The sequence below is a fragment of the Drosophila elegans genome, unplaced genomic scaffold, assembly GCF_018152505.1.
Source record: "Drosophila elegans isolate 14027-0461.03 unplaced genomic scaffold, ASM1815250v1 contig_468, whole genome shotgun sequence".
In the NCBI taxonomy this organism is placed as follows: domain Eukaryota; kingdom Metazoa; phylum Arthropoda; class Insecta; order Diptera; family Drosophilidae; genus Drosophila; species Drosophila elegans.
Genome location: NW_024545855.1, coordinates 2,099,527 through 2,124,458, shown reverse-complemented (window position 1 = coordinate 2,124,458; position 24,932 = coordinate 2,099,527). Strand labels below are relative to the sequence as shown.

The following is a 24,932-nucleotide window of genomic DNA, read 5'->3' as shown; positions in this document are numbered from 1 at the left end:
AGATACCGCGAAAATACTCCCCCCTTTTGATATCGGAAAGTCGAAAGTCTAATTTCGGTTGCCCTTATAATTGAAATACGGTGTGGTAAATCCCCATAGCCCTGGGACGAAAATAGCTAGCATGTCATCAATGTAAAAGTTGGGGATTTTTCCGGGTACAAAGGACAGTTTGTAATTACGCCATCGTAAAGCAAAAATTCCCAGGGGGCTGAAAACCCTTTGGGCGGGCAGCAGTGAAAGTCGAACCTTGCACCGCAGCCGGAGAACCCCTTAATCATTACATTGGGAAATATTATCGTCGCTCAGGTGCAACTTGTGCCCTTTTGAGTGGGTGGATCGCTCGAGTGGCGCCTCTCTAACTTTGTGCCACATTTATGTAAGTCTGAAGTGCGCAACGGTGAGTTCAAAGCGCTTTCGCCGCCGCAGCAATTCGAGCAGGTCTGAGGAACTCGAGTGGCTAAGTATTTCGAGGGCCTTCGCTTATGGCGATTATTAGCTGAAATCTATATGCAATCTGGGTTATGCCAGCCACACGTCCTAAGAGGTTACAACAATCATATGAGGTTTCCTATAATATGGTGTAATCTTTATTTACTTCGAAACTAGTTCGATTTTCATGTACAAGTTAGAAGATATTTTTAATTTATTTAAATGCTTATCATATATGTAGAACATATAATATATTTGTCCTTTCTTTTTCTATTTTTATTAACATTTTGTATTAATTGTTTGACTTGAGAGTCATACTTATACAATCCTGATAGTTAATATAATCTCATTAAATATAACTTCAATTTTGTTTAGGTTAGATTTCCTCCGTGTTGAGTTCTATTCTCCAAAGTATTTGTGTATCCAAATATTTTGTTTACATATAATAAACCTCTTTTCCCAGAGATTAGGGGTTATAAGTTATGAATTACATGGCCATCGGAAATTACATCTGATTAGTTTCCTGGCATATATAACTGCCGGAACAAAATTCTATAAAGCTGGCATCATTTACATCCGCTGGCTTGTCTCCTGGCCATTTCCGCCACCCTTTCTCCCGACATTCCGCCGACTTACCCCCGACTTTCCCCCTTCTCCGCCAGTCAACTCATTCCACCACTCGAGTCACGCAGCAAAGGCACAAGATAAAACTGCTGGGAAAGGCAGGCAAATGTGAAATAAAAACGAAAATTATGAACTGCACAAAAGCTGTTGTGAATTTTAATAAATTCTGCTAGTGCGGCTGCTTGTTATTTCCTTTGAAAGCATCTGTATCTGTAAATGTAGCTGTGTTTCTGCCAACTGCGGCAGAGCGAACAAATCAAAAAGGGGGAAGTCCCAGGAAGGAGGTACAAGCGCACACACTCGCACAAAAGGATACGTCAAAAGGAGCAGTTATTTATTTATTTGCGAGGGGTTCGAGGGGCTCAGATACAGTGAACAGTAACAACAATGGCGGGCTAACGCAGAATAATGGGATAACAAAACGCCCTTGACACCCAGTAAAAAGACAGCCAGCCCTCAAAAAGTGGGCAAAAGTAGCCTTATTATTATGAACACAGCACGTAGCAATTGTCCAGGGGCGGGGTGGGGTCCGAGGTTCAAAGGGGGTTCTTCGCCGCACACACAAAGGATCCGGACCCCGAAACAGACCCACAAAGTACAAATCAAACCCTCGAGAGCAGCCAAATAATAATATACATCTGAAGAGCGAGAGGGAGAGAGGGTGAGAGAGAGAGAGAGAGAGAGAGGGAGAGCACAGCAATGGCGCACTGCAAACACAAGGGGTGTGAGTGAGAGAGAGCGAGCTATGCGACTTTGGGGGTGTGTCCACCGGATACTCGGGGTTATCTCATCTCTCTCTCGCACCCGCAACACCTAACCAACACTCGCTACTCGCCGACCGGGCAGCCATCTCCCTCACACTCTCTCGCCGGTGGAACTGTTGAAAAAAGAGAGATAAGATAGCGCCCGTCGTGCACGGCTCTTGCGTTTGACATTCCGGGGTATTGCGTTCAGTAGCCTCGAGTTCTCGTCGCCAGCACCACGTTTACCGTTAGCACTGGCACTCCACCACCAACACCACCCCGTAAACCCCAACCACCCATAGAGATACTCGCTGTACACGTTGTACACGCATCCAACAGATACTTTTTCGAATTCGTTTTCAATCCAGCTACGTCCTGTTACGGATGCAGACGCGTTGCCTCCGTGTGATACCATACCAATACCAGCAATACCAGTTTGAGAGCTACAAATACCAGAGATTCGAGTGCCCAGATACTTAGCCTAATTACGCTGCGGATTAAATTGTTAAAACACTTAAATCCGCCAAGGATTTGCCAATCAAATCACATCGAATCAAATCGATTCAAATCAAATCATATCATATCACAGCCAGTGCTTCGCGAGTGCTTGTGCGCGTGTGTGTTTGTGTGTGGCCACGGCAGCGAGATTAAAAACATATCCCCGAGTTACTTAAAATTAATCACTAACATAATCACTGCGATTTTTATTATTTGATCTGCCAACGTCAACATCGCGTGTGCGAAAACTGTTTAACGGCTGGGGGCTCCATTAAATGCCGCTTCGCATTTGATTAGCAAACTGTTGCAACAACAGCATAAACCAACACCGATCCCCGAGATTTATAGCCAGCTGCCCACGCGAAGATTTCCGGAGACTTTCCAAGATCTCCGTGCGATTGAAATGCTGGCCATCTGATTTATTGACGTGCCCACGACATTTGCTCCGGAAGAAAAGCCAGCAAAGTTCGAATTCGATTTTCCGTATCGACGGAACCAACGGAACCGACGGAAGTCCGTTCCCACCACCTAGTGGATTAATTTCAATTCCTCTCCTATCATTCAGAGGTGAGTTTTACTATACTAACTTTATTTAAGACTAAAAACTTATATACGAACTGGGTAGGCATTGTTAGTTATTATAAAACATTCTAAAAATGATAAACAGTTTTATTTATTTGTTATGCTGACGCAAAGGATAACTAAGGCATAATAATGTCATAATAAAAGATAGTTAAAAGACCATATAAAAACAGTTTAACATATTTTGAGTATTTAAGAGTCAAACAAATTATGTTGAATTATAATTAGTAGAATAATACAAAATTATAAAATACTTGAATTATATAAACCCAATTTAAGTTATCGCAATTGGACTTAAAATAGTTTTTCAAACAATACAAAAATTTATAAGTATCTAAGAATTGGTTCACATTGAATTTGTATAACATTTTGGCTTTAATTTATAATTATTGCTATTAATTTTTAAACACATAATATAATAAATTGCTTTTCAAAATATATAAAATTTATATACTTATAAATTCATTTTCATAGAAAGCTATTGTTTGAAATACTATAGAAAATGCAAAGAATTCAAAGAATTTAGTTTCTTTTCTTAATATTGAAAACAAACCAATTAGTTAGATGAGTAAACATTTTATATTCGTTTTCGTTAAACTGACAGAAAGATTGAATTTTAAATCCTTTTTAAATAATGAAATCCTTAAAAAGTCTATTAAAAACGAAAGTAAAGCTGCTCCCAATAAACACCAATTATTATGTGTTAGGTCATCGCAAACAGAAGTTTCCCAGTAAACACTTTCCTAGGAACTTAAGCACTCCATAATGACAATGTAAATTTGGCTGATGCTAAGGGAAACAGGCTGGGTTTCTAGGGAAGATCAGCAAAGGTTCCCATCTCCAAGCCCGCCAATAAAGCTATTGTTGGTCCACGAATTAAGTTTACGGGGCACTCTCACGCCGCGCATAAATCACGGCGGAGTGAGACCCGGATCCGGGATAGTGGCCATAAAAGCTCATCTCGGCCATATCGGCCATCTCGTAAGGGGGCCTCTGGGCTGCTGGGCCAGAATATTGCCAAAAAATAGGAGGAGAGCCCGGCCAGGTAGCGCCGGCACATTGACGTCACATAAACAATTAAGATGCGGTCGTCGGTGGGGCAAACAAGGCATGGAAAAAACCTAAGTACACAGTGCTGGGATCGCTGGGATTGCTGGGATCGCCGGGCAGCCGCTAAACTCGAATTAGAATAAAATAATAAAATTAAATAGAAATGAAAGCATGTGGAAAGCCTTGGCAAAACATCGGAATCTTGCCACCTTCGCGACGAAGAGGCCGTAAACACACGAGATCTGCGCGGCCATAAAGTGGCATAAAATAATTCTGGCATTCTTTGTCTTAGGGAATCATTATGTAAATAAATTCTCACTTTTGAAATAAAGTGACGAGGCAGAAAAGCAGAAAGCTGAAAGCACCTCGACGCACACACGAAATAGAGCGAAGAATATTCTTTTTTTTTGTGGAATGGAAACAATGGCAATGACTGCTGGCACTTTGAACTGGCAACCGAATTATTTATTAGACGCTGCGGCAGATAATTTAGCCAGAAATTGAGACAACTGCGGCAAAAGCAGAGCAAATAACAGTGTTATAAATACTCATCACGGCAATAAATGCAGAAACTTTTCATTTCAACGGCTGCCGACTGCCAACTGACGACTGCTGACCCATCAAAGAGTTGCCCATAAATTCGCTCCAAGTGAAATTATGTTTATCACGACGGGCTGCTATTATTGTTGTTGAACAACCGCAAATGGATTTAATATTACAGCCGCACTAATCCACTGGGGATCAAGTGCAGATCAAGCGGCATTATCGAGCATGAATTATCAACGAAATCGAAAGTGACAACTCAAGCCAAAGCATTCCAATTAAATTTAATTAAATTCACTTTAACTGCGAATTTATGCTGCCCGCTAGATTTATGAAATTCGTTCTCATTTCGCCTTTGAATGCCTTTAGTTTGTTGTGATTGAGATTAGATAACCATTTATTGCACCGTTTCGTTTCGTTTCGTTAACTTCGTTTGCTCAGATAGCAGCCAATATATACCTATATATCGCACATACATATATACATATATATATATGCCTGGCTTCCCCGATATCGGGAAAAGGGGCCTAGGAACTTGGAGAGGTGTTCCCTCCCTTTTTGCTAATTGATTTACGATCGTTTATGGCTATTTTTGTGCTACTGTCAGTGGGTTGTTTTTTATTTTTAACGAATTTATTAGACGGCCATGACACAGTTAATCGCTCTAGTGGTTCCTAGTCCACCTTTCTTCCTTTCCCCACCTTCACAATTCAATTTGCCAAAATCGCTCAGTGTACGTGCAATATTAAACAATAATAGTGGAGAAATGCTTGCAGAAATGTAAATATTTTACATCGATAAGGTTGTTTTCACTCTGGGGCCCCCTCTTCACCGCTCCTCAGTCTGCTGATAGCGGTGTAGGCGGTTCGGTGGTTCGGTGGTGCGCTTGTCAGCTCATGTGCCCCACCAGATACCCCTTTTGTGCCCAACCACCATCACATCCCCACAATTTACGACGCTAAGTGAACCAGTCCATTCTACCACTCCCTTCGCCGACGGCTCCAGCATCCGTGGTATTAACCCCTTGACGTGTTTGGTGTTAACTTGCCATTCTGCTGGTGTTTGGGTTAAGCTCCCTGTTTGCCTTTGCCGTTGAGGCGATAAAAAGTTCCACCAGTTGATTTGCCTACCAGGTAGCCAAACGATAATTAAGTTGTAGTAGGAATGAACTCGAGTAACTTAAATACAATGGGATGTCTTAGAACTAGCAAAGTACCTTTCAAATCTATTAATAGTATAATATGCTAAAAAAAATAATAAATTTGATAATTGAACGCACAAACTTGAAAGGCTTGTTTTGTGGTTTTCTGTATTTTGCCAATTTATTTGCACACTAGAAACTTTATTTAATGAAAGGAGTATATATAAATATATTTTTATTCAAACATAACAAACGAATTATAGATATGAATAATAGCTTTAATTATTTCAAGCTAAGTCAGCTCATATCAGTTAATAATATAATAACATTCTTCAGTAACGCATTTGAAATTCAGATTCATTTGGCTCCAAGATCTTTTAAAATAAGTAAAATGTATCATTAGTTTAAATTAAAAGAATATGGTAAATTTGTCACTCTTTATATAATGTTTACACTATCAATAGTATCTTTCGAAATTTGAAATACAAATTATGGTAGATATGTAAATATAAGAAACAATGGGAAATATAGAAATATACAATATAAGTAAATCTTATGAATACCAAGAAATAAATATGGCAAACAAAATATTAAACTTTGAACTTCTATAAATGATTGAATATATTGAAATGGCTTCAGATTAAAGACATTTAAGGCATTCTTAGTGCTTGATTTTTCTTCAAGTTAATAACAATTATAACCTTTACGTTTTGCAGCTTTTCGGGCTCTGGCAACGGCTGCATCTTGGATTTGCTTTCACCACAGTTGGAAGATACCGGCCTCAAGACGACGACTTTCCTGCAGCACTTCAAGGACGTCGTCACGACGAAGTTCACGGGGAGGGACCACCACCTGCCGCCGCTGCACCCCGCCCACCCCGCCCATCCGGCGCACCAGCAGTCGGCGCTGCACCACCACCACCACCAGCAGCAGAGCTTCTCCACCATTTTCCCTACGTATCTAGGCATGGACCGCTCCTCCGCCGTCGGCGGTTGCGGCGGGGGCGGCGGTCTGGGCGTGGGCGTGGTCACCAGTTCGGCCACCGCCCTGGGACCCGGTGGTCTGACCAACGGGGGCGGCGGAGTGGTCAGCGGTGCCCTCAACGGACTGGAGGCCATGTCGGCGGAGTCCACGGGCCTGTGTCTGCAGGATCTGGTGAGTGCTGGGACGGCGAATGGGGCCGGATCCGCAGGATCGGCGGAGAGTGCCACCACCACCAGCACGGCCCTGAGCAGCGGCAGCACCGGCAGCTCCACGGTCAACGGAGGAGGCAGTAGCACCTCGGGCACGGAGCACCTGCACAGCCACCACAGCCTGCACGACTCCAGCTCGTCGGTCAGCATCTCACCCGCCATCTCGAGCCTGATGCCCATCAGCAGCCTGAGCCACTTGCACCACTCCGCGGGGCAGGACCTGGTGGGTGGCTACTCGCAGCACCCGCACCACGCGGTGGTGCCGCCGCACACGCCCAAGCACGAGCCACTCGAGAAACTCAGAAGTAAGTATCGAATAATCCAGGGAGGGACATGTACGTAGTCATGAAAAGTTAATGGGATTATTTTAGAGAGTCAAAATGTTTGCCTGGGAATTTTAGGATTAAGGTTCAAGATCAGTTATCAACTAAAAAAGTTTTATTTGTGGTAGTAGTTTGCTCTTAAAATAACAGTTTCTTTAGCTTAAAACAAAAACATTTAATTTTCACAAACTATAATATATACATTATTATATTACATTACATTATTAAAACAAATTATTTGCAAAGCAAAAAAATACTATTTTAAACTAAATATCTTTAAAATACAATCCATTAAAATACTAACTAATTCAGGAACGTGATTGGCTTAATATTTATATTCTATATTCTTAATTTATCCGTTAAAAAACTTTGTAAGGCAAAGATTCCCATTTGATCAGTTTCCTTTTGAGGAGAATTGTCTCGAGTTTAGGAGTTATGATTTTCCCTAGCATAATAGCTAACAATTTCGTGGGCAATTTGTAGTCAAATTTGTGAGTGCCATCTCACGCATTGACAGCTAATTAGTGGGCTCATAACTCAGTCCAGTCGAGAAGACATACTTTCGTGGGGCCCTACTAAAAGAGATCCCCTTCGATCCGAGACATCAACAAGTGTCCACATTCTCATTGCTATTCATGGCACTTTTGTGGGTTCACTCTGTGTTTTTGTTTCTATTTGTTGTTTTTTTGGTTGCCTATGTCAGTGGCAGCTGTTGTCATTTCAATATGCGATTCGCTTTGGCCATCATTCACGCTCCGTGCCAAAAGCTCACTCCCTTTGCCACTTGTCGCTCCGCATTTCCCCCTCATGCATATTCATAATCATTGTGCAATCATTAGCGCATAATCTCCACAAAAGCGTTACAAAGGGAGCAGCCCAAAAAAAAATGAAAACAGGAGCTGGGAAATGGGAGATATAACTAAACAAATTTCAATTTTGTGCGCATGTCACGGCTAATTGAGCACCCTTCTGGCGTAGTGCCGAAAGCAACACTCTACCCTGCTCAGTTTCCACTTCCCCTTGGAAATTTCCCTTGGATATTCGATATGTGCATTGTAGTCAAGTGTTTGTTGTTCCGATTGCTCTAATTGTTATGGGAATTTGGGCTCTTCGGAGGATGTTGGACTGCGATTGGATTTTGAAATTGGGATTGGGATTGGGATGTGAGACAGCCAAGTAAGCAATGCCACAGCTTCAAGTGCTCGACATGACAACTCAATTGGTTCTGGGGAAGATTTTGAGAAGAAGTCAGGGCCCACCAGATGGACAGTGAACCTGTTGGACAAAGATTTAATCATAGATTGCAGAAAGGAAGAATCTAATTCTAAGTTTTGCTACACAATAATCCCATTTTTTATACTAAATGATAGTAAAATCGTGTTCTTAACATTATTAAACGAGCAAAATATGATGCAATAAAGTTTTTAAACAACTAAATGGTTAGATCGTTTAAAATAAATTTAGAATAAACCAAGTATTTTAGGGCAATAAGCAAATGTTGTTTTAAGGCAAAACTTGCTGCCAAAATAATAAGGAAAACCAGAAAGGCTTACCAAAAAATTTTAATAATATTTTGAACAAAGTTATAGTTCTTTTCCGACAACAGCCTCCGTACAAAATTTCCATTTGCATAAGAGATTTGTCTGCCCTCGCCTAGAGATTTGTTGGCTGTCGCCCTGTCAACTCAACTCTGCCCCTTCGGGGTTAACAGCCCTGGCAAACTTTGCACTTGTCTGCATCCCGAAATGCCCGAATAGAACCAAAAACTGAACCGAACTGAACCATGGCCACAGATGTCCTGCCATTTATTTGCGTGCCAAAACAATTTAGCACAAAAACGGTGAGCATTTAAAATATGCACGACTGCAGTTATCCTTTGACACCCGTACAAACACGTAGATATTCGAGCTGCAGGTGCGGGCCACGTTAACAGTTCAGAGCCACAAATTTCCACTCCTGTCCGCCAGTTATCCCCTGCTGTTCCCCCGCTTTTCCCTGTTTTTCCCCCATGTTCCTGCGTTGTCGTCGTTATTGTTTACGCTCTTGTTTAAATAATGGCCACGCAACGTGATTCTGCTCCGACTGCCGGCAGGATTTTCATCAGACTCCAGAATTGCAGTGCTGCTGCAATCGGATTTTCAATTATTGGCCAATTTAATGGTCTACAAACCAACACCCACACCAGCCATTCTTCTATAGATATTAATTTATATGTATTTATATGTGCGGCGGAGGTAATAATTTTTTACGATTGCACTTTTTTATGGGCAGTGTTCCACCTTTTAGTTTCGACTCTTTCGTTTTATTTTTGGGAGATGATTTTATTGCTTCGGTGCGTGTTTTTATTTGGCTGGCGGTGCTCAAAGGATTTCAAGTTCACGTTTTACACTAATTTAGCCCGACGGGAAAGAGATTTTTATTGGTAAACACGAACTCTTTAATAGCTCGAGATTGTCGCCTAAATTATGTTGTCAGCAGCTGGTACAACCGACCTTGTCCCTTCCACTTTGTATTTCATATTCATATTTCAACATCGGGGCAATTAGGGAATTATCTCGGCTGTATCAGTGACTATATCAACACATATCCACTGGCATCTATTTGCACCAGGCAAACCAAACAGAACCCGAAACGAAACCGAAACTGAAACTGAAACCAAATCAGAACAGTTTACATTTCTTTTTTGGTTGCTCGGCAAATAATAGAATGTTGTTTCCATTCCTATTTCTCTTTGTTCCTATTTTTTATGGCCAGCTAGAGCTAGTCCTTAGCTTGTTTGCCTAGTTGTTGCCACAGATACGAGATGGAGAACTATTTGCCCATGACAATGTTTGTGGCTGATGCCGTTGATAAAATTATGAAATTACCAGAGTGCTTCAGTTTCTGTTTTGGATTTTGGGTTCGCGTTTGCGTTCGAGTTTCTGGTGAAATCGCGCTGTTATCTGTTGTGTCTACACGACAGTATATGCGCATCTTCCCACTAAGTGTTAATGGCACGTGCAGCTAGCCGGGCTCTAAAAACAAAAAACAAAAAACCAAGAAACCACAACAGAATAACATAAACAATGCTCCCAGACGAAGAAATCGAGGAGATACACACGAAACGGGGAGGGGTCCTTCAGGGCACCCGGGCTACTTTAAATTCCGCACCAACGCCTGTATTTGTCAGGCCTGGTCTTTATGAATATGAATACCTTTTATCGATTTTCTCTGCTCGGCTCCCTGGTTCGCTGCTTAAAGCCTTAAAGGACCTTATCCTGCGGGACACAGCCAGTGCATTGCCCGCAAATCTCTGCCAAATTGCTCACATATGTCATCGGATACTGGCGAATACAAGAATCACATTCGAATTGGCAATGCAAACACCACGAACGCGGCGTAAATTGCACTTGCTGACCGCTCAGGATAATCAGCACAGCACAGTGGCTTATCGAAAGTAAAAATAAACTATAAAATAGATTTCAAATTTTAAAAATAACAACAAATACAAATATAAATGGCATTATAAGACATCATTTGTCTTTTCTTAAGAAGAACATTTATAAAAAGAACTTGCATTTATTTTTTTTACTCCTATTATAATTTCAAATAGATATATTTTTTTTTCTTGCCTAAAATTCACGATTTCTGCCCCACTGTGCTCTATATAGCAATGTAACTACCGTAAAAGTTGCCATTTATCAACCCATCTGCACAGCTCTATCTCTACGTTTCCTCTTCGCTGGCACTGATTTCGTTTATATAAATTATAATGTCATTATGGCAACCAGCCACAACCAGAATCTGGAATCCACAACCCTCAATCACCATCCCCAATCCTCGCCGCTCCCCACTTTCCTCGAGGCAATTACCTCGTTGCAGAAGTTCGTCGGGAAAACTTCATTCTCTCTCTGCTTTTCCGCTTTTCCGCCTCTTTTCTCATTATCCGGGCATCGTGCAATTTCGTAAAAATGTCGCATTAGAGATTATCTGAGGAAACAAACTTGTCCGGCAGACAGGATTCGCAGGTCCCTTGGTTTTGGTCCTTTGGCCGGTTTTTGTTGGCTGACCCAATGGCAGGAAAGGAATTCGAGCTGACAGTCGAGCAAATTACTGGCCAAAGTCATTGCAGTGGAAAACTACAAGCCAAAAAGAAGGGGGAAATCTAGTCTGGACAGAAAAACAAAGTCCTGCCTTTTTTTTGTGGGGGGGATGTGGATCTCCCTTTTGTCTTATCTGCAGGCACGACTAATGAGTCCTGGTTCTTGGCCAGGACTACGGCCATTTAGCCAAGGGTTGCTCTCCATTCTTGGGACATGTCAATGTGATTTCCGAGATTTTTATGCGACTTTTCTCCGGTTGGTCAAGTGCCTGGAGCTCATTATAGGGCCATAACATATGGCCAGGGGCCATTGTCTCGACCATAGGATTAGTCCTGCGAGACATAAAAATTAACTTGCCAGCCATTGCCTAATTTTCATGACTCCGAATTGGGCTAATTTGCAACGAGGGTTGCTCTTGGACTTTTTTTACGGCATATGGCCAGCAATTTCCACGGACATCAACACCTCGACGGCAAATGTGGCATGAAATTGGAAAAATATTTTTATTTGCGGTGGAGGGAGTACCGCAAGTGTTTAACCCTTTGGTGGCCCAGCGAGTGGTTTACAATGAAAGTAACTGCCTGTCTTGGCCTCGTCCTCGTCCTCGTCCCCGTCCCATTTCCAATTCCAATTTCAATCTCAATTCCAATCCCAGAACCCAGAACCCAATCCCAATCCCAGTCCCAATCCCCTTTCAACTGTCACATTAATCGTTTGTTTTTGGTCACCAACTAAACGTTGCTTATGCTTGACATTTTCCTTTTTCCATTTTCCTCCCCCTTTTTGCGGGGCATGTCCTTTTGTTGGCTCGTCCTTTTATGTCTGTTTGTTTTGGTCTGGCGAGGTTTTCCTTTCCTCCCGACTGCTGAGGTTTCCTCCTGACAGTCTCCGTCTGCGTCTCCGCTCCCTAGTAATTTATTGCTCCGGCAGCCGTGTCGTGTGTCAAAAGTTTTTATGTGGAAATCTGTCTATGAATGAGCCGTACGTATGTGCGCAGGATGCTTTGAGCAGAAGGGAAAAAGAAGTCCGAATCATTTTCGAATTTTTGTGCAGTTTCATTCAGGGCCACGGCAACCCCTCGCTTGATTAATTGTGCCCGCCCTCGGGGAGTGTTTGCCTTTGACTTTTGTTCGGGCCCATCACAATAGTCGCCAAGTCAAATAAATATCACATTGCTCATTTGTTTGCACAGCGGCTAAATGCCCCTGCAAAATGGCTGCCTCCGGAAAATCGGGAAATTCGGAAATCCTGAAAACGGAAAGTGACGCCGACACTTGTTGTCACAAAACACAAAACACATAGCACATAACACAACACAAAACTGAAACTCTTGACATGTGCAAAACGCTCTCGACAGGCAACGCCCACCTCTATTGACACTTGCCACTCATCCAAATTTGATACCCACTCACAGAACCTTGAAAACATTGTAAAATTCGGGCGACAACTGGTCGACAAATGTCACCGCCAGCTGACAGACGACGACAATTTTTCCGACCTGTCAGGCGGGGAAACAAAAACACACCAGCCAATGCAGGAAAATCAAACTCAAATTAGTCGCCGCTGGCCAAAATGTTCGGGAAATATTTACACAAATAAAAATCGCCGTGCTACGTGATTTTCGCTGCGTTTTTTCCAAATTCTCAGTATTTTTTTTCTCAGCTAGTGTCTTTTTAGAGCGTGTCGTTAGGAAAATATTTTTACGATACGAAGAATGGGCGATGACGACCCATTTAACTCAAGTCGGAAATCTGATTTTCCCAAATCTGGAGTAGTGGCTATCTATTAAGATGCATTCAGCTGTGTCTTCCAAATCAAAGGTTGCAATGAGGCGTTCACTAAAAAATGAAAGTGGAAATGAGGATGCAGTGGAATTGATGCGAGAAGTATCGTCTCACATAGCAATTTGGGGATGAAGATATAAATACAGTGTATTAAGAAGTTAACAACTGAAAACCATTTGCCAGTAATTTTATTAAACAAATATATTTCGATTTAATAATTTTTTTTTAAATAAATGCAAACATCAAATCACCATTTCATTTCCCTTGTTTATTTTGAATTCATATTTTAAATTTCAATTTATAGGCAAGCTTGTTTTTATTTTGTTAATCAGATTTGATCATTCTTGACAAAACACTACTACTATGTTTGTTTAGAAAATTTCCGCCCAACATCGACGCGCTCATAATAAGGCAATGAAATTTTAATTGCCCCAAAACGCACTCATTAGAGGCCATAAAAATACTTTTCACGAAGAAATTTGAATTTCCAACGGCATGTGAGGCTGTTGTCGTCGGCATAAATTATGCAACTGGCCATAAACTAATTGAGTCATGGGCCACCTCCAAAGGGGATGACATTTGTGACTCCTAGGGGTACCGAAACCCCCATTTTCCCTTCCCCCAAAAGAGGATGGCTAATTGTTTCAAATGACGCCGCGGGTGTTTCCTTTACGCACTGGCACTTTAAAAACCACATTAAAATGACAGCATGTGAGAAGGCCATAAATTACCAGCGGTATGCAAAGGAAGTGGGTCCAGAAGATTTAGGAGGAAGTCGGGAACTCGGGATCTCGGGACCTTAGAACCATATGGGTGCACACCTTCGTCTTCACTGGAAAACCCCCAGAAATCAATTGCCACGGCCATAAATCTGTGACGAAATTGGGAATGGGGGAAATCATGTCAATAGCTGACTAATTAATATCAAAATAGGCGTGACTAACTACGGCAATTATTATGTGGCGCGGCAGCAAATTACTTGACTCACTTGACGCCGTCAGATTTATGGGGCAAAAAGTGCAGGGCGATTCCCTCGATTAACTTTGCCCATGGCAACTCTTTAAGCACGAACTAAAGTTCTTATAATCTGACCCCTGGAAGCAATTAAGTTGGCCTCCTCCAGGAGCAATTCGCTTTTTAATCGCGCTAACCAAGAGCCCATTTCACGCTGCGGTGTCATAAATCCTTTTATGAGCTCCTTAACGGGCTCCTCTTTTCTCGCCTAGAAAATTGCAGAGCAAGGAATGTAAGTTTTTCAATGGCTTGGGGCTTTTCATAAGGAAAAAAAAACTTAACTTAAAAATAAGGTTCTAAAAGATTAGTTTTAGGAGAAAAATATTTTTAAATAGTTGAATTCTTGTATTTTAGGTATATAAATCTCTTGAATAAATCATATTGGGAGACTTAAAAGTGATTTAGTTAAGCTTACAAAACATAAAGGTTAGCTAGGTCAGCACTATACTCTCGGGCTCTTAACAAACTTCTGTTAAAACATAAATTTTTTTGTAATTTTCTCTTGCCTGCGCTGGCTTGTTCTTTTCAGTTTGGGCCGAAACCGGCGATTTTCGTGATAGTCATAGCTCCATGACCGCCGTAGCAAATAGTTTGGATAGCACCCACTTGAACAACTTTCAGACGTCATCGACATCCACGTTAACGAACCGGAGTCGGGATCGCAAAGATGGTGAGTTGGAATACTATTCGTAACCCCCAATTTAGGCCCAAAAAAAATAATATTCCCAGCCCGTATATGTTATCACCGGAGGCCCCATCGATAAGGAACATAATTTATAATAATTTCGTAAAGCGTGGCCAACGATTCCACCTTTGTCGGCGAAATTTACTCGCCCTGGTCCGTTTAGTTTTCGATTAGACTGCCTTTGATTTGCGACCTCACGACGACAGCGACTGAAAGTGAGAATGGAGCCGAGCCGAACAAAAATGATATTTCACAGGGGCAGTAATTTAGTTTATTTGATTAAGTTTTCGGCAGTTTCGGTTTCGGTTTCGATTTCGGTGTCGGTCTCTGTTTCTGGGCCCTACCAAACATACGAAACACAAAAAGCACGCCGCATGATCGATGACATTACGGGAACATACATTAACTGGTTATAAATCTGTTTACTGGCGGTGCTCCTTTGAAGTTTTTTGGGGGTGGTGGGCGGTAGGTGGTGTTTGCTGGCGACGCCTGAAGGTTGCATGGCAATTAGTAACGGTGGTCCGATGACGCCGGAAATCAGAAGCCGTTCAGCAGACCTTTCCCTTTCCGCTTACCTAAGTAAACCCAGACAGGCGGCATAAAAAAGCTGAGCGCCTGCAACTGCAACTGCAGGGTAAACACATTGGCCAACCTTTATTCAGACATATAAAAGTGCATATTGCTTTTAAATGTAGTATATTATAAAGTCAGAGTTCTCAAAATTATCAAGTATGTGGGATTTATTTAATTTTCAACCTCCAAGAAGAGAAGTTCAATACATAGTCGTAGTTATATGGTCTCCTTGTTTGATCTTTATTGCCATTCAAGTACTACAAAACTTTGTTTTTCCTAAAGGCAATCGCAGTGTGAACGAGACCACGATCAAGACAGAGAACATATCAAGCTCGGGACACGATGAGCCGATGACCACCAGTGGCGAGGAGCCTAAAAACGACAAGAAGAACAAGCGGCAGAGGCGCCAAAGGACGCATTTCACCTCGCAGCAACTCCAGGAACTGGAGCACACCTTCAGCCGGAACAGATATCCGGACATGTCCACCCGCGAGGAGATCGCCATGTGGACCAATCTTACAGAGGCTCGAGTTAGGGTGAGTACACTTGGAGAATAACACGTTATTAGTGTTAAGTAGTGTTTATTTCAATGCCCAAAGTGAAAATGGCCATAGTCCACAATCAAAGGGGACTTGCGATCTTAGAATCAAATTTTAAATACCTTACCATTTTTTATAAAAAGAAGAAAAAATTTTTATTATGCTCGGAATAATCCCACTCCATCCTCGAATTTTGCACCAACATTACAAAACAAATCATTTTTGAGTTTAGTTCTTGGAAAATTGGAAACTATATTAACATATATATAAAATTTTAATTTAAGTTATTTTAAACAAATCATATTTTAGTTTAGTTCTTAAAAACTGAAATAAAATTTCGAAAACATTTGTATTATGCTGGGAATGTTCCCACCCCCTTTCTTGAACTTTGCACCAACATTACCGCGCTGATGCTCGATTAATTGCCAACCAAGCCGCAAACGGCAAACAATCGCCGGTTTCTGGGCACTCCGGCCACATTATGCGGCCATTATAGCCCAGGCCCAATTATATTACGGACCGCAGGAGAAGGAGGTGCGACCGCAATGCAGCCGCACAGACTCGTAAATATGTCGCCCCGTTTGGCGTTGGCTTAAACCCCAATACGGCCAATACGGCCAATACGGCCAATACGGCCAATACGGCCAATACGGCCAATACAGTCAATACTCGCCCCAAAAAAGAACAACCAATTTCCCTGCGCCACAGGCGATTTATGGGCGGTATTGGGGGTAAAGGGGCGTGGTGTGGCTTGGCGTGGCGTGGTGTTGCCATAAATTGCCGCAGCTAAAACTGCAGTTGGCAGCGTTTGCAGAATTTGCAGCATTTGCTGTTTGTAAACCGCGGGCTTATCGAACGGCCAACCTCAACTGAACTGCATCGCATGGCGCGGAATCGGAGTGTTTGCTCAATATCCGTTCTATTGACACGGGCTTGGGCATTTGTCCATGTCCGAGATACAAAAGTGGTTGACTGGTACTTATTTAGCAAGGTATATTGTACCGAAGAGTAGTTGGCTAGAGAGTAGGATCAAAATACAAATTAGATCAATAAAATATATTATTTCAGGGCTTTAGAGACGTATTTATAAATTCATACACTTGTACGCTTGTATTAATACTATTTATTTTTTATAATGTTTATACTTAAAAACAGTATCAGCTTAGAGAACTTTCTTCGATTCCAAATATATTAAGTTGTTCCTTAAACAACACAATTGTAGTTGGTTGATAAAAAACTTTTCTCATTTAATTCCAAAAATTAGAAAGGATTGAATGTTTATTTTGATTAAATTATCTTGCTTTAAAGAATTTGTTCTGATCTTTTATTTTAGAAAGGGCTTAAACATACAAAAATATCTTAGGTACCCCGTCAGTCTTAAAAAACCTTTTTCTTTGATAGTCTATGCGTAATGTGGTAGAACAACTAACAACAGGGGCCTGGAGTTGTACAAGATATCTTGGCCACACAACAGTTGTAATTGTTTGTAAACACGATAGTTAGTTGGGCAAACAATTGGAGTTGTGGCGCCAAGCGGCAAATACACTCCTGATATCGAAGATATCTGTATCTGTATCTATTTCTATTTCCACTTCCATTTCCATTTGCTGTGACAGTCGGTCAGGATGGAAAGACAATCAGCAGACAGCCAGGAGATATGATAGACAAATGATCGATGATCGTCGATCGCTGATGGTGATCGGGTTTGTGATCATTGTCATTGGACGTATGGCGACATCAGCGTGGCATTAATTGTACATTTAGAAGTGGTTGAGCAGCGGGCAATGGGAGTTATCGCCGAGGTGCAATTAGCCGGCAAAGGGGAGAACATCTGCGAGAAAAGGCAAATAGTTCATGGTTTTTCTATGCAAATTTTCACACCCCGACCCAGCGCATATGCCCAGAAAATCTCTGGAGTTGGAGCTGGAAGTGAAACTCCCCCGTGCACTTGACAGCATTTATAAAGAAATTAGCGGCGGCCCGAAGTGACGGGAATGGTGTCAATCTAAACATGTGTTCCTCGCATAAAGCAGCTAAATGCATAAAATATTGATACAGTTTGTTTTATGGTCCATTATATGATGATGACAAAACGGTTGGCTCAGTTTGCTCACTTTTCCGACTCTTTTCCACCCTCCGAAAAATGCAAAACAATGCCCGGACTATTTGTCATCGCTCGCCGAGGGTTGTTTAATGAATTAGAAAACCGCACACGAATTAATGATGATCGCGATCATGCCTTTTAAGGGGTGGCTCACATTTGACTTTGACTCCGGATGCCCATTGTAATAGCGGAGGCAATAAAATTTATCAAATATACAAAAGGATTACGGCGCAGTGCAACTTTGTACCGGCCTGGGCCGTATAAATCTGGCCGGGCTTTAAACTGTCAAAAAAGAGCAGCCCCGTCTGAGGGAGAGTTGTTTCTGTTTCAGTTTCTGCTTCTGTTTCTGTTTCTTCGGGCCCTGATAGCTACTAATCCGGGGATTTACATGCGACGGCAATTATGGCAATATGTTCGCCCCTTCTGTCCCATTGTCTGCCTGGCTCCCATCGCTCTGTGTCTTCCACTTTTTAATGTGTCAAAATGAAACTCACTTTTTAATTCAATTACCAGCCAAAGACTGGCAAAAACAAGGCCCATAAAAGCATTTGTCGCTTCCCTCAATCGAAAATAGAATCGAATTGGGATGTGGACACCAGGGGGTTGTATCGACACTGTTTTTTGCGAGTTCTTTTCTGTCCTTTATGGTCAGGTGTCGCCAATGGCCCGGAAATGGGAACAGCATTTGCCAATCGCTGAAAGTGTATAAAAAAGCCATTGAAAGCGGCCACAAAGGAGCCACAATATGCTGGGTTTATTGCAGTTACAATGGTTCACTGTAGTGGATAAGTGCAAGAGGGGGCGCCTGTGAAAAGAAGGGAGTTACAAAACAAATTTAAGTTTTTATAAATTGTAGAGGATGATTTGTGTTTAAAGTTTTGAACATGTTTTTTATGTCCTTTATGTTTTGAACAAGTTTTTTATGTCGTTTAAGTTTTGAAATCATTTTAAACCATTTATCATTATATGATATCGATTTTGAGGTATTTAAAATTTGAAACAAAGAAACGTAATTGCTAAAATAATCTAAAAGACTAAAGTAATTAAATAGTCTTGCCTTACAATAAATAAATCAAATTAAATTAAATTTAGAAAAATTTACTTGTTTAAATTTGGTACAAGCTCAACCTTCGAGAGCAGTCTAATAGAGAATTCAGTTCAATGAATCCTGCAGCTTTTACAATATGATTACAAGTTTTAATGAAAAAAATTTTTGTGTATTGATCTGAAAGACTAAAATAATTTGAAAGTCTTGTCTTTTTGAACTAAATAGAATTAAAGCTAAGTTAAATTTAGAAAAACATACTAGTTTAAACATCAGTAGCTGAAAGTTGATAAATAATAATAAATCCAGCAAATATTTTAGCAAAGTCAAACCTCTTGACTTTATTTATTTCTGTAATAGCCATGATTGGGCTACTTTTTTGTTCACATATGGGCCCATATCTGCAGCTGCAGTCGAACATCGGACCACCAATTAGTACTGGCCCTCTGACTGGAGTATAGTTATAGTAATATATCTGTGTAGTCATACAGACAGTTGAGCACACAAAGAGACAGCGCTGCGTGGAGTAGTCCACGTATCGATGTTATCTGGTAATTTTCACTTGGGCACGGCTATCAGCCCGAGGAGAAGAACCCCGGAAATGAGAACCCGTCCCGTTTCACACATTCGGCAAATAAAAAACGTATTTAGCTGCAATTTGCGGCCATCAATCATGAGAGAACCAGCACAAAAAATGAGGCCACATGGCCACTTTTTGGCCACTCATATTTGACGTCGTTTGCTTGCTTTTTTTCTGTGTCCACAATTTACCTGATGAAGCGTTGCAGGACTTGCCGTCGAGTGCCATTGATGCTTTCATCAAAACCAATTAGGATTTTCCACAGGACTCTGCCCCGTTGAGTGGAAAATTGCACAGTTTTTTTTGCCCTCTCTCATATTTCACTTTTTCACTTTTGCGCAGTGTCCCCAGTCTTCCCACTTTTTTTTTTTTGTCTGCAGGCACATCAATTTGCCATCAGCATTTTCCATTTTTTCGACTGCCTGGTTTTTCTTTCCTTTTTTTTTTAGCAACTTTGGCAACTTGCTAAATGATACGTGAAAATGACAGCTGACGAGATCGATGACGTTAGTTTTGCATCCTTGATGATGCAGGAGATCCTTGAGCTCCTGATGCTGATGGTACCGTCGATTCGGATGATGATGATGATGGGGCTGAGCGATGTACCTTGACAAATTGACACATTGCCTTCAGGCAAGGGATTTGATTTAGGTCCTGGGAAAATGGGAAAAACCAGCTCATGCGATTTCAATTAACTACCGCAACTAATTAGATTAAGGCAATTGCCGCACTAAATTTGTTTTGCTGGCACGCGGCCATAGTTTTTCACTTGTTAACTGGGTTCGGAATGTCTCAATTTGACTTTTCCCAGGCGAAAACAAACACTTTTTGCATAGATCAACGCGTGTCGCATTTTAGTCACGGCTAATAGGGGAGTTGGGGAGTTAACAGGACGCAGTATATACACGACTTAGTGTGTAGTGAGGGGTGCAGACCTGCATTGGCCATAAATCTGCAACCCCGCAAACTGGAAACCGGCAACCGGCGCGTTGATTTAGGGACAATGTGGCAATGCGGCAACAAGCCATGAAGTTCGAGTTTGCAGCTTTAATTACCCCGACCAAATTGTAGCTCAATCAGTGGGAACGTGAACCTTCGTGGCAAATGTATCTTAAATGTACCTATCTTAAAGCTCGGCGACTCGAGAGCAAGAAACTCATCAAAATGCTGCCAACGTCTGCGCAGCTCTTTGTCATTTGTATCTGTATCTGTATCTGTATGTGGGCACAAGTATCTTTGTCTGCCCCCAACATCCGTATCTGTGCAAACTTCAGCCATAAATTACAAAGTTGCCATTTTGTTTTTATCTTCTTGTGCTTTTTCTTCTCCGTGCACTTTCTGTGTGCGAAATAATTTTGATTTATTTTTTGCGCCCTCGCAACTTTTTCCCCCACGGCACTCAGACTCAGTCTTTTCGGTGGTGGCAAGCCGAGTTTATTTATATAAAGCTCTCCATTAAAAAAGGGAACGGCAACGGCTGACTGGGGGTATTTATGTATATATTTGTATATTTATAATTACTGCACATGCGTATTGCGGGGGAGCGCTTTTTGGGGGAAGTTTTGCCCGCCGTTCGCCCATCCAGATACATAAATTTTCAAGTAATAAATTATAAAAGAAAATGGCTGCCGGTGCAGCTTAAATACTGAAAATAAGTCGCCTTATAAAGTATAACTTAAACTTTTAGATTTAGAATATTATTCTTAGTTACTTTTATTTAACGAGTGTGTCTTTCATGATTTCAAGGCAATGCATTTGAAATGTTTCGAAAAATTATATCAAATTAATTACTGCTTAATTACACTTCACTTGGTGTGTTTAACTCAATTAAAATAATTTTAAACAAGAAAGAAAGCAAACTTCGGCAAGCCGAAGTTCATATACCCTTGCAGCTATCGCAAGAATTAAATATTTTTGAAAACATTAAAATTATGATTTACTTGCGTATATGTTTAAAAACATTGAAGCTATGAAGATTTGCAGCTTAATTATTTGATTGTTCTTTTATATATTTTCATTATTTGTATAGGAGCTATATGATATAGTCGTCCGATTTTGATGAAATTTAAACCATAATTCTGAAATATTTAACCATTGCTATATGTCGAAGAACTAAAAAACAAATTAAAAAACAGCAAAGTTATAATTTTTTTCAATTATTTTTCCGATTGTTCCTATGGGAGCTATATGCTATAGTCGTCCGATTTTGATGAAATTTTAATCATAATTCTGAAATATTTAACCATTGCTATATGTCGAAGAACTAAACAAAAAATTAAAAAGCAGCAAAGTTATAATTTTTTTTCAATTATTTTTCCGATTGTTCCTATGGGAGCTATATGCTATAGTCGTCCGATTTTGATGAAATTTTAACCATAACTCTGAAATATTTAACCATTGCTTTATGTCGAAGAACAAAACAAAAAAATAAAAAACAGCAAAGTTATAATTTTTTTCAATTATTTTTCCGATTGTTCCTATGGGAGCTATATGCTATAGTCGACCGATTTTAATGAAATTTAAACCGTAAATCGGAAATATTTAACCATTATTATATGTCGAAGAACTAAACAAAAAATTAAAAAACAGCAAAGTTATAATTTTTTTCATTTATTTTTCCGATTGTTCCTATGGGAGCTATATGCTATAGTCGTCCGATCCGGCTCGTTCCGACTTATATACTACCTGCAATAGAAAGACAACTTTTGGAAAAGTTTCATGCAGATAGCTTTAAAACTGAGAGACTAGTTTGCATATAAACGGACGGACAGACGGACAGACGGACAGACGGACAGACGGACAGACGGACGGACAGACGGACATGGCTAGATCGACTCTACTAGTGATGCTGATCAAGAATATATATACTTTATAGGGTCGGAAACGTCTCCTTCACTGCGTTGCAAACTTCTGACTGAAATTATAATACCCTCTGCAAGGGTATAAAAAATATACCTTACCAATAAAATGTTGTTTATTAAATTAAATATATATCCAAGCAAATACAATGATATGAACTGTAGACAACTTTGTCTTGGCTACTTGTATAATTTTATGTATTGCTTACAGGATTACAAATTATTTACTATAATTATGAATCAGTCATCTTAGGAAATGTTAAAGTTGCATTTGGAAAATTTGTGTCGCAATAAAAATACATACTATAACGTTAAAGATAGAGTTTTTTAACTTTTTAAAAATTATACTTTTCAAGGTTACTAATTAAGTACTTTATTTTTTCGTTTTCCAGGTGTGGTTCAAGAACCGGCGAGCCAAGTGGCGCAAGCGGGAGCGCAACGCGATGAACGCGGCGGTGGCGGCGGCGGACTTCAAGTCCGGTTTCGGTACGCAGTTCATGCAGCCCTTCGCGGACGACTCGCTGTACAGCTCGTATCCGTACAACAACTGGACCAAGGTGCCGTCGCCGCTGGGCACCAAGCCCTTCCCGTGGCCGGTCAACCCGCTGGGCTCCATGGTGGCCGGGAACCATCACCAGAACTCGGTGAACTGCTTCAACACCGGGGCCAGTGGGGTGGCGGTGAGCATGAACAATGCCTCGATGCTGCCGGGGTCGATGGGCTCGTCCCTGAGCAACAGCAGCAATGTGGGGGCGGTGGGCGCCCCCTGTCCGTACACCACCCCCGCCAACCCGTACATGTACCGCTCCGCCGCCGAGCCGTGCATGAGCAGCAGCATGAGCTCAAGCATCGCCACGCTGCGGTTGAAGGCCAAGCAGCACGCCTCCGCCGGCTTCGGCAGCCCCTACTCCGCCCCCTCGCCAGTGTCGCGGTCGAACTCCGCCGGACTGTCCGCCTGCCAGTACACCGGAGTGGGCGTGACGGACGTGGTCTGAGAAAACGCCCTGGGTGCGCTGCTCAACCAGCACCAGCACCACTTGCAGCACTTCTCGGGCGGATCGGTGAGCTCCGGGGTGCCGAACGGGATGCAGCAGCACGGCGGTAACATGCTGCAGCACAACAGCAACGCCAGCAGCCTGCTCCTCGATCACTCTGAACTCGGTTTGGTGGGGGGATTGGCCCACTCAAATCACCCGGACGAGGGCAACCACAGCCTGGAGGGCAGCAATAAATCCCCCATGGAGGCGCCACTGGCTAACAGCAACAACAACAATAGCAACAACAACAACAACAACGACAACGACGACGAGGACGTCATCGATTGAAAAGCTCTAAACTTAAAATCAAGCTAAAAGGCAGCCTAGCCCTAAGCATTCATAAATAATTTTAGATGTTTGCCTAATCTAAGAATAAATAATACGAAAACGAAAGAAAACTAGAGAAAGGGTCCCCTTATCCAAAGATACAATTTTTTGAAGAACAATAATTAAATTTACCAAAACGAGAGACAGAGAGAGAGAGAGAGAGCCCTGAATCGCTGGGTATATCTATATTTTATTTGCGTTGAGATTAAATGCCAACTACGTTCGATCGCCCCCGAAACCAGAAATTAAGTGTTTTTGTAAATAAAAGCAAATATCTAGTTGTAAGAAGCGGAACCCTAACTAATCAAGCCAAATAGCCAGCAGCCCAAAGCCCAAAGAACATATAGTCACTCCTAGTTCCGTTTTCAGTTCCCCATCGTATATCGTATATATAAACCACAAACGTATCAAGATTGTAAACAGCCAAGGCCGAGAGAAAAGTAAAGCTAAATAAAAAAAAATGAAAAACTATATCAAGCCGTAGCAGTTTTTAAGGAGTTGTCTAGTCGTATAGAAATCCGCCGGAGATACGCATTTGGCATATACTTCTCTGTCTGTATATGTACATGTATGTCCCCACTAAAGAGCCCCGTATAAATATAAACTATTTAATAATTGTACACTTAATATTACTAGTTATAGAAATTGAATCAAAAGAACAATAAAAATTATGGAAAAAAAACACCCACACAAAGGCGGTGAATGAATTATAGTACGAGGGCAAATTGCGGTCAACCACTGGGATAACGAATGGCTTTTTTCCCGCTGGGAAAGCGGAGTGGGAAATGGAAAAATTAAAAAATCAAATTGTAATTTACAGCCACTGGGGGGTAAAGCGATATATGCCAATCGCTTTTTTTGTGGGGAACTTAATTTAAAACAGCAGCTTTTCCTCCCCCGAAAGGAGGTGGCCTTTTTTTTGGTTTTTTGGGTGGTGGGCAAGTGCTTAATTCCAAGGTGGACCTGGTGCAAAAAGATCCATCCATCAATTTATTCATTACAGCAAAATTATGTCGCATTTATATGCACCCCGCCGTCCGCCAAAGTGACAACCCCCCGGAAAATCACCGCACAATAAAAATAATAATAAAAGGACATATCCGCGTCGAGGGGGTTGATTTTGCCCCGGGTCGGGGCATCAAATTTGAATTTCATATGCTGCCTTCATAGCCTTGATT

At 41.4% G+C, this 24,932-nt stretch overlaps 1 protein-coding gene across 2 annotated transcripts; it reads left to right on the top strand.

Moving 5' to 3' along the window:
• Positions 1-2,016: 2,016 nt before the first annotated feature.
• On the top strand, positions 2,017-24,444 carry LOC108143970 (pituitary homeobox homolog Ptx1). Of its 2 annotated transcripts, none has more exons than XM_017268574.2 (5): positions 2,017-2,861; positions 6,327-7,108; positions 14,536-14,676; positions 15,547-15,800; positions 22,783-24,444. In XM_017268574.2, exons 2-5 carry the CDS (start codon positions 6,577-6,579, stop codon positions 23,383-23,385), a joined length of 1,530 nt encoding a protein of 509 aa, XP_017124063.1. In that variant the 5' UTR covers positions 2,017-2,861; positions 6,327-6,576; the 3' UTR covers positions 23,386-24,444. The 2 variants fall into 2 exon arrangements, with proteins under 2 accessions (XP_017124063.1, XP_017124062.1); XM_017268573.2 differs by having other exon boundaries at positions 14,521-14,676.
• The last annotated feature ends 488 nt before the right edge of the window (positions 24,445-24,932 follow it).

Coding starts and splice junctions, on each gene's coding strand:
- LOC108143970 (XM_017268573.2), top strand. CDS start 6,577: ATGGACCGCTCCTCCGCCGTCGGCGGTTGCGGCGGGGGCGGCGGTCTG. Junction 7,109..14,520: donor GCCACTCGAGAAACTCAGAA/GTAAGTATCGAA, acceptor TTGCCTGCGCTG/GCTTGTTCTTTTCAGTTTGG. Junction 14,677..15,546: donor GAGTCGGGATCGCAAAGATG/GTGAGTTGGAAT, acceptor TTTTTCCTAAAG/GCAATCGCAGTGTGAACGAG.